This window comes from Drosophila takahashii, chromosome 3R, assembly GCF_030179915.1.
Source record: "Drosophila takahashii strain IR98-3 E-12201 chromosome 3R, DtakHiC1v2, whole genome shotgun sequence".
In the NCBI taxonomy this organism is placed as follows: domain Eukaryota; kingdom Metazoa; phylum Arthropoda; class Insecta; order Diptera; family Drosophilidae; genus Drosophila; species Drosophila takahashii.
In genome coordinates, this window is record NC_091681.1 from 33284616 (window position 1) to 33298953 (window position 14338).

The 14338-nt window shown below is 39.9% G+C and overlaps 2 protein-coding genes across 4 annotated transcripts in view; both read left to right on the forward strand.

Annotated features, from left to right (window-relative positions):
- The first annotated feature begins 2722 nt into the window (after positions 1-2722).
- The window catches only part of Cad87A (cadherin 87A), a 73144-nt gene continuing 61528 nt past the window's right edge, over positions 2723-14338 (forward strand). For 2 of the 3 annotated variants that reach the window (XM_070217993.1, XM_044395508.2), the window contains exons 1-2: positions 2723-3051; positions 4184-4513. The gene's annotated coding sequence lies outside the window, so the exon portion shown is untranslated. Of the gene's footprint in view, positions 3052-4003; positions 4514-14338 lie in introns of those variants that run through there. The other variant, XM_070217994.1, reaches the window with a different exon arrangement.
- LOC108066410 (uncharacterized) lies at positions 10351-11570 on the forward strand. Its single transcript, XM_017154922.3, has one exon. The coding sequence runs from the start codon at positions 10416-10418 to the stop codon at positions 11451-11453; it is 1038 nt and encodes a 345-aa protein (XP_017010411.2). The 5' UTR covers positions 10351-10415; the 3' UTR covers positions 11454-11570.

A 14338-nucleotide genomic window follows, 5' to 3' on the forward strand; every position in this document is an offset into this window, starting at 1 on the left:
AAGAAAATTGACACTTTATTTGACGACAAGAAATAAAGCAAAAATAAATGTTGTGCTTCGACCAAGGTAAAAAACAGATAGCTTTTGGAAATATTAAAATATTTTAAATATTGGTTTACAGAGAGCAAGGCCTGCAAAAGGAGATAAATGCAAATGAGAATATTATTAATTTTAATATTGCACAAATGAGCACATTACAAATCGTCACAAGAACTAAATATAACTAAGCTCGCACAACTTTTCAAACGCGCGCCCAAAGCGAACGAAAACTGGTCACAGTTACTCAACACAGTTACTCAAGGCCACAGTTACTCAAGGCCATCGCTAGAATCGTGACCCGATAACTAATTATCAAAAACGGGCTTATCGCCATCGTTCGCTCTGGGCACATTCAACACTCAATTCCAATTCGAGGAGTCCGCAAGGCTCGGTCTTAAATTGGCTGTGCGACCTGGTGAGGATCATCATTATAAGTATGGGGTTCAAAAGATAAAGACTGTCATATTTATTAGTTAATATATTTTAATAGCAAAAGAAAGCTTATTCGTCGGTTGGCCAAGGACAAAGATAAATAAATACTTGGATCTGTCTTATGCGTATTATGCCCGTATATTGTGCGGGAGTAATTTGGGAGGGAATTGGGAGTAATTTGGGAGGGACTTGGGAGGGAATTTGGGAGGGGTTTACTCCAGATTGGACTCCAGAGTGTCTGGCGTCCAATCCCTGTACTCCAATGTGCCAATTCGCTGACCATGGATATCGTGGGTTTTCTCTACCGGGGGGAGTAGGGACCATTGACCACTTTCGGTTATGGAGAAAACTCTTTTTACGCACCAACGCAGAGTACGTAGGTCAAATGGCATGTGCTCATTCTCTCTACCAAAGGCTATTACTACTGGATTTTCTGTTCGCCCTCTGTGCAGCCGCTGGTGCGTTGTCCGGTTCGCTGCCGTCGTCCCGATCCTCTCCAGAATTCCCGTCAGCGGGCTGAACCTCTCCAAGGTTTTGGTTGACGTCCTCACGTCGTGCTTGGCCGCACTTTGCAAGGCGAGGCATCAATTCGGCCTTAAGGCCTTGAGTTGGCATTCCCAACGCGAAGTGCCCGCTTCGTCACTCCTGCCATAAAATTGGTTTATGACAACTTTCCCGTAAAAGTTAAAGTTTGCGGTCACTTTGCGTTTAAAGGTGCCTTCTGATGGACATCAAATTTAGATGGGGGAACTAAAGCCTAGTACTTTCAATAATCGAAAAATATTATTCTTTTGTAGGGCGACCCAAGTTTTCAGAGTTCACCCGCTTTGCATGTAACATGGTCTTGTTGTAAATCAGCTGGGCTCACAAACATCAAACTAATCAATTGGCCGGTCAAAACGTAGACAGAGGTGTTAGGGTGGACATTGGACAACGCTCATCGAGTGCGTTCGTTACAAAATTGAGCTGGCATCCCTGTCCAGGCCTGGAAAACTCGTTTTTGTTATTTATTTCCGAACCATGTTCGAGTCCCGACTACTACAGTGAGTCACATTAATATTCGGTTTTTTTTTTTTGTCAACTTCAAACGTGAATAAAAAGTTTGAAACTAATAAAACAAAAAATCAAATAATGCAGAAATAAAGCTTATTTTATTACCTTTTCATAGATATATATATGTTATTACTTTTTTTAAAATTTAACTGAGAAACATGCATAAACGAAAGAAATGCCGAATATTGGGGCCACATTAATATTCGGTTTTCCCTTTTTGTACTAAAAATCAAAAAAATTATTTAGGAAATAAACTAAATTTGACATTTGAAATGCTAGCCATTATTGTCTATGGTATCGTTTAAATATTTTGGCATACTTTAAAATTTTTTTTTTGCCTATTCTGGGCCAGTTTTTTCAACCTAAAAAAAGGATGTACGGGATAATGTCAAAAAAGTTTGCAAAGGTACAACAAATTCTCGATTTTTTTTTTTTAATTTATGGTTAAACCCCTAGCCTTTAACTAGAAATCAGTTTCAGCGCAATCCATTCATCACACCAAAAAAAATGGATGGGTACAAAAGCAGAGTCGCTCGAAAATTCATTTTTCCTTAAGTTTTGTATGGAATCAAGCAGCAAAACGCTTCTTCTGAGCGACTCTGTTTTGTACCCATCCACTTTTTTTGGTGTGATGAATGGATTGCGCTGAAACTGATTTCTAGTTAAAGGCTAGGGGTTTAACCATAAATTAAAAAAAAAAAATCGAGAATTTGTTGTACCTTTGCAAACTTTTTTGACATTATCCCGTACATCTTTTTTTTAGGTTGGAAAAACTGGCCCAGAATAGGCAAAAAAAAAATTTTAAAGTATGCCAAAATATTTAAACGATACCATAGACAATAATGGCTAGCATTTCAAATGTCAAATTTAGTTTATTTCCTAAATAATTTTTTTGATTTTTAGTACAAAAAGGGAAAACCGAATATTAATGTGGCCCCAATATTCGGCATTTCTTTCGTTTATGCATGTTTCTCAGTTAAATTTTAAAAAAAGTAATAACATATATATATCTATGAAAAGGTAATAAAAAAAGCTTTATTTCTGCATTATTTGATTTTTTGTTTTATTAGTTTCAAACTTTTTATTCACGTCTGAAGTTGACAAAAAAAAAAACCGAATATTAATGTGACTCACTGTACCTCAAATCAGACGTACGCGGCCAACTTTGAGTTCCCCAAGTCGGTCACATCATAGAGCGCAACAAGTGATTCTGTTTATGTTTTCGACAACGTCTCTCTGCGGAATCGAGCGTGAGCGGACGTGTGCGGACGCGTCGCTGCCGAGAAAATAAGTTGCTGCCGGGAAAATAAGTTGCGTCGGCGTTGCGGCGTTGTTGTTTACGTGTTAAATAAAAGTGTGTGTGCGAAGGGCGCTCCTGAGTGTGTTAGTGTTGTTGTTCGTTCGTTCTCAGCGTGTGTTTCGAAATACCGCATTGTTTAATTACAGCATTACAGCCGCAGCGGCTAATTTCAATGCAAACAAAAGCTAGTGTGAATGAAATTATGCTAAAATAGATAATAGCCAGAGGTAAAAACTCAACAAATATAGCGGCAAGGAGAAGAGGAAGAGAAGTTCTGCAGCGCGGTTGCGTCGGCGCAGCAGAGTTCAAGTGTAGTAGTAGTGGTAGTGGTCCGTCTGGTTTTTTTTTCGGTGCCTGTTTGTGTGCGTGTTTGCAAGCAACAATTTAATTGCTATTCAATTTTAAAAGCAGTTCAATTGCAAACCATTACAAATATGTAATTCGCTGTCGATTGCATTTGCATCGGAGTGCGTAATTACATTTTTGAGCCACAAAACACAAACAGTGCAACTGTTGCTAGTGCACAGAGAGAAAAATGTAGTTTATTTATTTTTTTTTGAATTGTTATCAAAGAGAAAAACACTTAATATTTGTATGTATCTTTGAAATTCTTATTACATGAAATATTAAAGTATTTAAAATAAAAATATCCGAATTTATTTGGAACTGAAAGATAGTTTATAATCTTTGTTTGCAAACCAATGTAAATTATTATTGATCTAACATCATAAATATATTAATACACAAGAAATATCTTCTTGATCTATAGATGCATTTTTGATTTCATATCGGAATCTTATTTTCCTGTGTGGTGTGTGTAATGGCGTAATCGTAATCTTTGTGCCCCCTTTTTAATGATTTAATTAAAAGCGTAAATTGCAGGCCGAAATTCAATTTGTCCGTTTGACTTTTCAGTTTCAGTTTCGTGTGGGTGGGTGGCTCTCTGACATTGAGTTGTTGGTATAGTAGTAGTATTTTTCTTTTTATTGTTGTTGCTGTTGCACACTCACACACACGAAGTAATTAAGTACGTGCGTCGCGTGCCGTTTTGAATTTTCTTTTTCCTTTTCTTCTTTTGGGCCGGAAAATATTCTCTTCCCGCTGCGCGTTTATTTGCATTTCCATCAATTCGAATTTCGACCCGTATAATACAATAAAAAATCGAGAGAAAAAACCAGTTGGCCGTGAGATAATTCGTGCATAATTGCTAAATAGCAACAGAAAATATAAAAGAAATATAAAAATGTGAATGATTGAATTGCTGAAATATTTAGTGTTTTTGTGTTTTTTTCTCTCTCTCTCTTTCTTCTCGGAATATGTGTGTGTTTGCCTTTGCCCTTCGTCAATGAATAACGGCAGTTTGCGAGGTGCGAAGTCGAAGAAGAGCAAACAACAACAAATTGCCATCACCTTTGTCAGCAGCAGCAAAAGCAAAAAGCCAGGGAAAAAGCCAAGAAGCAACAACTAAGCCGGCATTGGAGGAGGCAAAAGAAAAAAACCAAACAAAACGCAACTGCGACGTCAGCAAAGTTGGAGAAGAAGAAGCAGAGGAGCCTTGGTGGCCACATTCCAGTCATCAGCCGGCGGAGGCCGTCGCAGCCGCCAAACCCGGGTCACCGAAATTCTTTCTTTCGCCAGCAACCAACGTCACCCCCTCCCCCAAAGAAAACGCAGAAACAACATCAGGGGGTAAGTCAACTTTGATGGTACAGCGATCCCTCGGTAAGGGATCAACCTGTAGGGGAGGTGCTAAAAATGCATTTCAAATAAATCAGTTTGAATAAACTTACCCTTTTGATCCTACACCCAAAAAAAAATCGATATGAATCGTAGGTCAATTTGACCTTTTTTAAGATCATTTTTAACTTGATATGGGGCCAGGTAAATGTGATATGGTCGAACAAAACTTATACTTGTGCGAGCGAGAAAACATGCTTTTGAAGTACGTCAGTTCGTCATGTCATTTTGCTCGTCATATTGATTCTTGCGCTCTTTTTCGAAGTTAGAGAATCTCCGAGAGAGAGAATTCGGCAAAATGATATTATTTAATGTAAATTTTACGAATATTTCAGGTAAAAACGATATGAGTAGGAATAACCAGAAAATTACCTGGACTTATCGATTTTACGGCGACGTGCTTTTTTTTGTGTGTATGTTGCATAATGGCAAAGTTTTTAAGAATTATTCAAAAGAACTTTGATTTTCCATACATTATATTTTATTTATTGCGCTAATTATTTCAAAATTACTAAAAATAAGTAAAGTTGATGAAATAAAATCATATGGACAATTAAACTATCAACATTTATATTATGAATTTTATTTAAGAAAACAGTCTTTTCATTTTTCCATTGTCTTAAGATTTATTTAAAATATTATTAAAAACTGTTCCTTAAAAATGTTCTTTCTTTCTTAATTGAACAAAATTATACCATTAGTAAATTAGTTAATATAGTAATTCCAAGATAATATTAATAATAATTCCTCTAAAAAATCTAAAAAGAATAGATATCAAAAATCTATAAAATGAATTTGTTAAAAAGGTTGTCTTTTAAAAACGATCCAAAAAATAATACTTATTTTTTAAATTAGTTTCTTATATTTTCTTATGTTCTCTAAGCCCACTCCTTACTGTAGAGATAGTGAGTACATCAACGTCAATGTTGCGTTGCCATTCTTGTGCTGCTCCCTCCTTTCGCCTTCGTGTTGTTGCTGCTGTTGTGTCACGCCCTCCGCCATGAGGAAACATTTTTGCGTAGAAATTACATATTGTTTCGTTTTCACATCCCAGCAACCCGATCCCCCAACCCCACCCACCTTGCCACCTTACCACCTTACCAACTTGCCCCGCCGTGTTTTTGGTAGCTTGGTTACTCGGCTGCTAAACCCCTGCTTTCCGCCGCCGTTCTTCTTGTATTTTTATGGGTCGTCATCCATCGTTGTTCTGGCAAGCGCCTGTGGAAAGCCCCTGGCCCTCCATTTCCACCTCTATCTCGTACATCTCTGTACTCCACCTCCCGCATCGACAGGGCATCGCTTTCTGCTCATCAAAGCACAAAAACATCCAACGGCGGCTGCCTCAATTATGTTAATTATGAATTGCTCCCCGGCTGTCCCTGTGCGAGTACGGGTTTTTGTTTTGGTTTCGAATGGGATGGGATGGTATGGTATGGTATGGGATGGGAGGGGCCTTTGCTTCAAGTAAAGCTGGGAGCGCAAGTCAAGCGGCTAAGTGGGCTTTTGGGTTAGCACCTGGTGGTGGAGTGGAGGTCGTCGACGGTGTAACCGAAATTCGAGAGCATTTCGCCAACTTGATTTGAGCCATTGCCAAAAATTGATTCATCTCCGCTCGCTTGATGATCTTTTAATGGTCCATAAACCTAATTTAAGACCTCTGCCTCTCAGGAGATCACATGGCAATGAACTTTAGCCAGCCAAATTCCGCCGAGAGTTCAATCTTTCGTTAAATTATCTAATGAGCTGGCGAGATTACTTATATAGTTCGCGAAAGCAAATGTGATTAGGTGGCAAATGTTTGTTTTGGCTCGTAAAAGTTAATGATGTTTTGATATGAAGGTAAAATTATGAAAACGAAATGGTTCAATATGGTTTTATATAATGAGATTAATGAAGGAAAATGGTACTAAATATTCCATATATTCCTTTCCAATCAACTTAATTGCGATATTTACAAACCATTTTTAAGAACAATATAACAGCTACATTTTTCTTATCCCATATTTTTATGTCAACCCGCATTTAACTCCTTTGTCCTCTTTCTTTTAAATGAAATTTATCGCAGATTCAGCTGGAACAGCAACAATAGATCATGGAACAGCCGCTGAGACCGCAATATTCCCCGGCTTACTTCAATTTTATCCGCCACTGGAGAATTTCGTAATTTCCAAATCACAATATTAATGCAGGCCCCCTCCTTTCCCCCCTTTCCCCTGCAACAATGGAAAAAATGTTGTTGTTGTTTTGTTGCAACCCAAGGAGCGAGAGCTGGAAAAGTGGCTGCGCTGCTTCTTTCTTTTTTGGGAAACCTTTTAACAATGGGAAACTTGCCCAAACCGACGTCGACGGAACTGCGTCCAAACTGCTGCTGTTGCTTTTGTTGCTGTCTCTGTTCGCAAGCCGGAAGATATTTCAGACTGGCTTGCAACCGGGCCTTTAAAAGGGGCTAAGGGGACGGTGGGGTTTGGCTGACTGGGTGCCGCTGCTGGCGGGTTCCATGTTTAGACAGAAACAAGTTTTATGCTTTGGCAATGATGACGCTAGAGCACTGACTCCAATCCCGACTCACCGACTCTCTTGGGCTCTCTGACCAGTCCAGTCCATCGGCTTCTGTGGCCAGCAGCTGCCTTTTGTTGTTGTTCTTGGCCTACACCACTCTATTCCCCCCTTTTAGGCCGCCTTCCCATTGCGATTCCCGGCCCAAAAACCAGACCCGGTCTCTGCTCCCGAACACACTTGGTATTGTATGGTTCAGTGGTGGTGCTGCGGTGCAGCCGCGTTGTGTAGTTTTGAACTAGTTGCGTTGCGGCGTTTCAAATCAAGTCGAACCATTTCGCCGGCCTAGAGATGGGAGAGAACTTTTAAATAGGTTTAGGAAAGAACTATGAACGGTTAAAATCATATAATAATGAACTTAATCTTAATCGTCTTAAAGAAATCAAATGACAAATTACAAAACTAAATCTATAAAATTTATAATAGGAAAAAGATACCGACAATTTCTTAAATCTTATCTCAATGTCATGTTAAATTTTGTCTTTGAATTAAATTGTTTTGTTCGAAAACATTAAACAATATCTGTAAATATTTGTCAGACCGAATTTCCTACTGAATCGTTTGTAAACTTAACATCACATTGAGAAATGGAATTGGGTTTATCAAACAATATAACTTTAAGTTAACCCTCTCTATCAGAAAACTTAATAGAATAATAGTTTTCAAGAATAGAAGCAAAATCTAAAATATTAAGTGAATTTATTTGATTTAAACCAATGCACATTCATCTCGATCTCACGATCTAGATCCGCAACCATCTCTAATCCAATCATTCCGCTTCCACTGCCCACCAATCCGCCTCATACATAGTTCACCCATTACCCCAGCACCTCTGCACCCCATTCCCCTGAGGTCTGTCGCACTTTTTGGTACTGTTCACAATTTGGAAATTAACTGGTTTGGTTGTTTTTGGCCCGGGAATCCTGTCTGGGCCGCAACGCTTTCTAGCCATTTGTATTGTTCGACGGCGTCGAGACGGACAGCTCTATATATATTCCTATATATATATAGTATGTGAAGGATAAAGTGAGCTTAAAGTTTTCCTGGGCTCACTTTTAGTTGGTTCTTTGGGGGCGTTGAGGTTTTCGACCGGACCGTCTGGGATTGCCCCCGAAAAACTTTTACCAGCCGAAAAGTGGGCGGTTACGCTTAGAAAGGGGTGTAGAAAGGGGGGTTGTTGGGCGGAAACTGGCTGGTGGAAGTCGGCCATTCAGCCGCGACAGGAAGACAGCTCAGGAAGGAAGTTCATTTTGTGCAACTTAACGCTTTTCTCCCTCTCTCTTTCTCTTTCTGGTTTTGGGAGCATGTCTGGCCTGCATCCTCCCCTCCTTTCATTTTGAATAGGCTGCGGAGATCAGATATGAAACCTGATGACCGGTTAAGATATAAAAGAGTGGCCGTCTGCATAATAGGCATGTAAAATAAGCTAATCGTGCAATAAAACTGATGTAGTGTTTAAAATAAAGAAAAGATTCATACAAAAACTGGTTTGTTTTAATAGAGTTAGGATTAATAAAATAACACATAAAGTTTGGATATAGGTTATTATCTTTTCTGCAAAAGATTAACTTTTCTTGAGCTCCTAAAATCACTAAAAATAGGGTTAGTTTACTTATAAAAGATGATTTATCCTAACTGAAAATTTCAATATAATTTCCATCCGCATTTGTGCTTATGCTCCTCTTGTTTTTGCCGCATCCTTTTTCTCCGCAGCTTGCTGCAGTGCATTTGTGCCAAAAGCAATTTGAAGAATTTCTTATCGGAATTTATGATCCTCCGCACCTTGGAGCACATAAATCAAACCATAAACTAGAGACAGTCGCAGGAACATATGCGGCTATGATGGACCACGCCATGGAGAGCGGTTGGCAAAAATTTCTGGCCACTAATCCGCCGCCCCACCCATATTTCCACCCACACTTTTCCTCTTTATCTTCGCCGGTTAATGGGAATCCGTGGATGAGAAACAGGCAAATTGCCCGGTTTTGGCATCAGCAGCACTCACATAGATACACACTAATACGCCCGCACACTCACTAAATTTTTAATCAAGCTTGCCAGCAGCTGTGATTCCGCTGGTGGAAGCCATTTTGGAGCTGCCCCCTCCCCCTTTTGGCCCCCCCCCCCCCTAATGTTCGTCCTTGGAGAGCGCAAAAAATGCAATCAACGTCAAATGCGCTTCGAAACTTTGTGCAAAATAATAGAAAAGCCATTAATTTCACTTCTCGTCGAAGATGTTACGAAAATCGGGCAAAAAATGCGGGAAAAAAAAGCTGGGGCGTCGGTTTGTCTGTGGGCGTGGCCTGGACATATGGCGACATTGCCTGGGAACCAAAAAAAACAGCGGAACCGAAAAGAAAATTTGCAATGAAAGCTGCTGGTGTGCCAAAGAAAAGTAATTTTTAATTATGCGCATAACGTGAGTCAAACTTTGATTGGAATTACACGAAATCCGATTAATCGCTCGCTGCGCATCCGTTTCCCATTCTCAGTTCTCTTGGGAAAAGTTTTTCCAGCTCTTAGAACCCCTCTTTCCACCCACAAATGATGCAAAGTTCTCGGCTCAAACAATTTTCATTAGCAACAACAAAAACCGCTAATTTCACTTACAATTAGCGGTAAGCCAACATGTCGCATCAGTTGGTCTAGTCGGTGGGTGGTGGAGAGGCCACTCCACATATAACGACCAAACAAGTTTTCAACTAAAATTACCAACAAAAAAAAGTAAAGAAGAGTAAGAGACATTTGGTAAAATTATGAAAGGGATACCCTAATGTGAAGATGCGATTATAAGACTTCTATAAAATATGCGTGCCGAATGAAAATATTTTATAAAATATATTTATTTACACTCAGAAAATGAATCGCCCTGAATTTTAGAAAATCGCCTATGGATTTGCTTCACTGGCGATTTTTTTCTTTAAAATAAAAAAATTTTCTACTGGTAAAGAAAATTTTCTTCCAATTAATCAAAATACATTAAATTCAAGAAATATTCCAGAAATATAGAAAAAAATCGCCAGTAAAGCAAATCCATAGGCGATTTTCTAAAATTTTTTTTTGAGTGTAGTCGAATGTACAAGGACTTTTCGTGAGTGATAAAACTAATATGTTAATAACCAAACTAATTGCAAAAACTTTAAGTACAGTTGTTTCCAAATTTGAGAAAATTTTGAACAAAGTATGTAAGTCCTAAAACTTCAACATGTAGTACGTCCAGCCATAAAGATTTACATTCAGTTCAACAACCGACCTCGTACAGTAAACACCTCTATCTTTTTGTACATTTTTAGTCATAATGTTTTTAAAAGTTTTATTTCCAAATTTTCATACTTCTCATCATGAATCATTGATAGAAGTGAAAGAGAATTACAAAATTAAAGATCTTAAATTTCAGTTGGAAAAGTTAATTAAAATACCATTAGGACGTTTACAAATTTCGTATTTTGATAAGATCCTTGCGGACGACATTCTTGTACACAATGCCTATGACAAGGTGAAGGACCTCGTGGTACGGGACAACGATAAGTGGTTAGGTCTCTTAAGAGGTATGGATGATGTCGAATTCCAAATGATGGTTCGGGATATGGATTTGGAAGCAAGCTGTAGTTCCATGACAGTTCCAAGTGGTCTTTCGGACGTCAGCTCCAGTAGCTCCAGTGCCCGCAGTCCCCCGGAGCGTCGATGTTCTCCTCTTGATCCCTGCGCTCTTCATTGCTGCGAAGCAGGCCTCGATCGTCCTCCGTACGCGCGTGTTAATCCCGAGGATCGTCGGTATGGCGTTGTTATAATGAATGAATGCGATCCTTGTGATTGCCGTTTTAATTCTGTCCTCGAGTTTCTGGCCCGTGCCTTTCATGACGCGGAGGACGTTGCCTCGCTGAGCTTCAGTGAGTGCACCGCGGCCGTGTCCTTCGACTGTCTACTGGTGATGGTCTGCAAGGATAGCGACACCAGCGACTGGCTTATCCGCACAATGCGAGCCATGAGCCCACCCTACAAGTGTTCCAACTTCATAAAACACTTTGAACTGGTGCGCTGCTCCTTTGTGATTCCGATGGTCAACGAAGAGAAGCTGTGTCGTGTATTTGGCATTATAGAAAAAATGAATGCCTGCCTCGATACTAAGAAATGGTGTGTCGTGCGACAGACCCTTTTGGAAACCTGCTCGGAGGATTACGCTTCGAAAGTGATTTACAAGGGACATAATAACTATGAGGTTGTCGTCTACATGGACAAGGCGTCTAGGGATCACATCCTCAATAAGTGCGGGAAAATAAAGTTCCTTATGTGGCACTTGCCGGTGGACTTCTGCACCGCCTTGCCATGCCAATGAGTTTCCAGATGTCGAGTTCACCCTGTAGCAATCCATGAGATTCATTGACCCAGGACCGTCGTTTGTGGTATTCCCAATGAGCTTCCAGATGTCGCATTTCCCCTGTTGTCCTCGCAATGGTGGCAGTCCATGAGATTCTTTGCCTCAAGATCGGCGTGGCATTGCGTCCTCTTTGTACAAATCAAGCATTATATCGAAGATAAAAGTTCTAGACGTTAAAATTAATTTGCTTGTTATAGCGAGTAGTATTTATAAAGACTTTAAAATACTAAACAAAAAAAAACCCTTTTTTTGCCACCCAAGAAGAGTAATAGAAAGTGTGCTTGCAAGTGTTGAGTTCACACAATTTGTTTAACATTTATGAGTGACAATGGGCAGTGGCCTTGCCGTGGGGAAAACGCTGGGGGAAAAGAGGGAAAAAGGGGGGTGTTGGCTGGCTGGTTGTAGTTGAGCCAACAGAGTAGTTATGTAATACAAAGTTTGCTCAACGGTCAGAGGTAATGCAATAAGCTACTTTTTCAAACTGCTGCTTCGCCTCGGACTCCATTAAAGTTGTCAAATGAAGTCGAAGTTTGATTGCCTGGGGCAAGGCACTGACCTGCTCCCAGTTTCCTTCCCATCAGCATGCCTCTCGTATCTCCTCGTCCACAACTATTCCCGTGTTGACATGGACTTGATGCTGTCCTGGAGATTAGTGAAATGTCCTGTGATGTTTTCCTGTTAAACGCCATCGCAGCGTAGAAGAGTATTTATAATTGCCAGCCTCGGGGCTTCGACTTGTGCGAATCCGGTCGGATAAATGGGGCAGTCAGCCCAAAAGCCTCCCCCTCCGAGGGTTGATTGACAAGTTGTTTCAGGTTGGCTAGTTCCGAAAGGCTGGTTAGCATGGAGTGGAATGAATAAGCAGAAAGCTGAATTATGTAGTCGGTCAACAGTTAAGTATGCTCACCGAAGTGTAAATAAATGTATATTTAAATTAAAATCTGAAATTTAAGAATGATGGTTTCATATATTTTTTAATTTATAAAAAATATTTTACTTTCTATATCAGAATAAACCATTTGCTTTATTTTCAACTGAATAAACGAACTAGTAATTTATTTAATTCAAGAGATATTTATTAGAATGCTTTTTTTTTTCTTTCTACCATAAGATAATATGAAACTTGTTGGAAACTAAATTATTTACATCTAGATATCATATCCCATCTGTGATCAAATTACAGACCCACATGCAAAATGCATTTCCTGCGGCAAGCAAACTTTGCCACCAACTCTCTAGGAAAGATCTCCATCTCCTGCTTCGGCAAAACTCCTCCCAGTACCCAGTACCCAGGACCATCATATTTTGCCCCAACGGTGTCTAACAAAGCAATTAGAGCCACGGATACGCCAACACCGTTTGAGTTTGCTAAGTAAACGTTGCCGAGACGCCCTGAGTTGGCCCTAGGGCAGCATATTCATTAGGCGACGAGGCGGCGGAGGATTAGAGGAGGAGGTGTCTGTCGTCGGTACGGGGGGCGGATTTCTTCCCAGCTAAAGGAAGTGCGAGGGTTTTCGTCAGGATGGCGACCTCCCTCCTTCGGCTGCCTTCTTGATGGCTGGCTGGCCCAACTTATGGGTCACTTGTTCAAGAAATTTCACAAAACTTTGCCAACTGTTTGTTGTTATGGCCAAGGAAGGAAAAGGGACCGACGGAGGGTGGAATATTTAGAGAGCGCGGGGAGTGGTTCGCGTAATGAGGGAGTGACTAATGAGAGACTTGGACTGGCACAATGAATATAATTAAATGAGTCCAAGGTGTAAACTAGCGAATTGTTTGATCCCATTCACTCAGCTCGGAGTCACCGTCCTCACTTCAACCTCACCCACTATCCCTTCTTTTTCCTGGCGTCTTTTTTTCCCGTATCCTTGCCGCCAGCCAACTTTTTGCCTGTTCAGCTAAATGTTGTTAAACTTTCATCTTGGGCTCAGCACTTTTCAAACAGTTTTTTTTCTGGCGTTTTTTTCGAATTCTTGTTCCCTGCCTGGTGGGCATTTTTCAGTCACCGACTTGCTCCAGTTAGCCAACTGTCAGTCAGTCACTTGATCGTTTAGAGCGTGACAGGTGGTATTCTGGTTGGGTAGGGTCGTAATTTATAATACTGTATAATGGGGAGATAATAAGGGATAAATAAATAAAGATAAATGGGGTGTTATGGTATTGTACTTAGCACTTGTTAAGATCTAATAAAAAGTATATTAGCTTTCTCGATTCATGATATTTAGTTGGCAAATAAATATTTAAAATGAATTTAAATCTATATTTTCTATCTTAAGTTATATTTAAAGAACACTCATAAAACGCTTAATTTTGGAAGCCCCAATTAACATAATCTATTAATTATTTAAGCTGTCTTGTAATCCGCTTTCAATCCTGTGTAGTATATTTTCTTACAGCCAATGAGTTGTAAAATACCTTAAGTTCATTTTTATGGGTTCTGCAAACCTCCTAATAAAATCGAAAAACTCTCTTTCCGCTGCCCTTTACCTTTAGTGTTTTGCTTATTAATCAGCAGGATAATGAGTTCTGTTCTTCTGTCAGCGAAGAGAGAAGGAAAAACCCAAAGGGTCCCGTGACAGTTGCAGTTTAGTGTCTAATTAAAAAGTTCTCGTTCGTGTGTCACCCGGCTAAGCAAAAAAAATCTGAAAAAAGCGACTCAAAGTCGAGGCAACTTTCTATGGCACCACTTTCGCTGTCCCCCGGAGATCCCAATGAATATTCTTGTTCTGCAATGACGACGATGATGAAACCTGTTTCCGCTCCTCCGCCTTCTCGAATCTCTTCTCGGATTCGGCCCTCCACTTTTTATGGTAATGAATGGGTCAGGCAAAAGTAGAGCTTTG

What these genes read in the sequence shown, in the direction of transcription:
- LOC108066410 (XM_017154922.3), top strand. Translation starts at nt 10,416, where the DNA reads ATGTTTTTAAAAGTTTTATTTCCAAATTTTCATACTTCTCATCATGAA.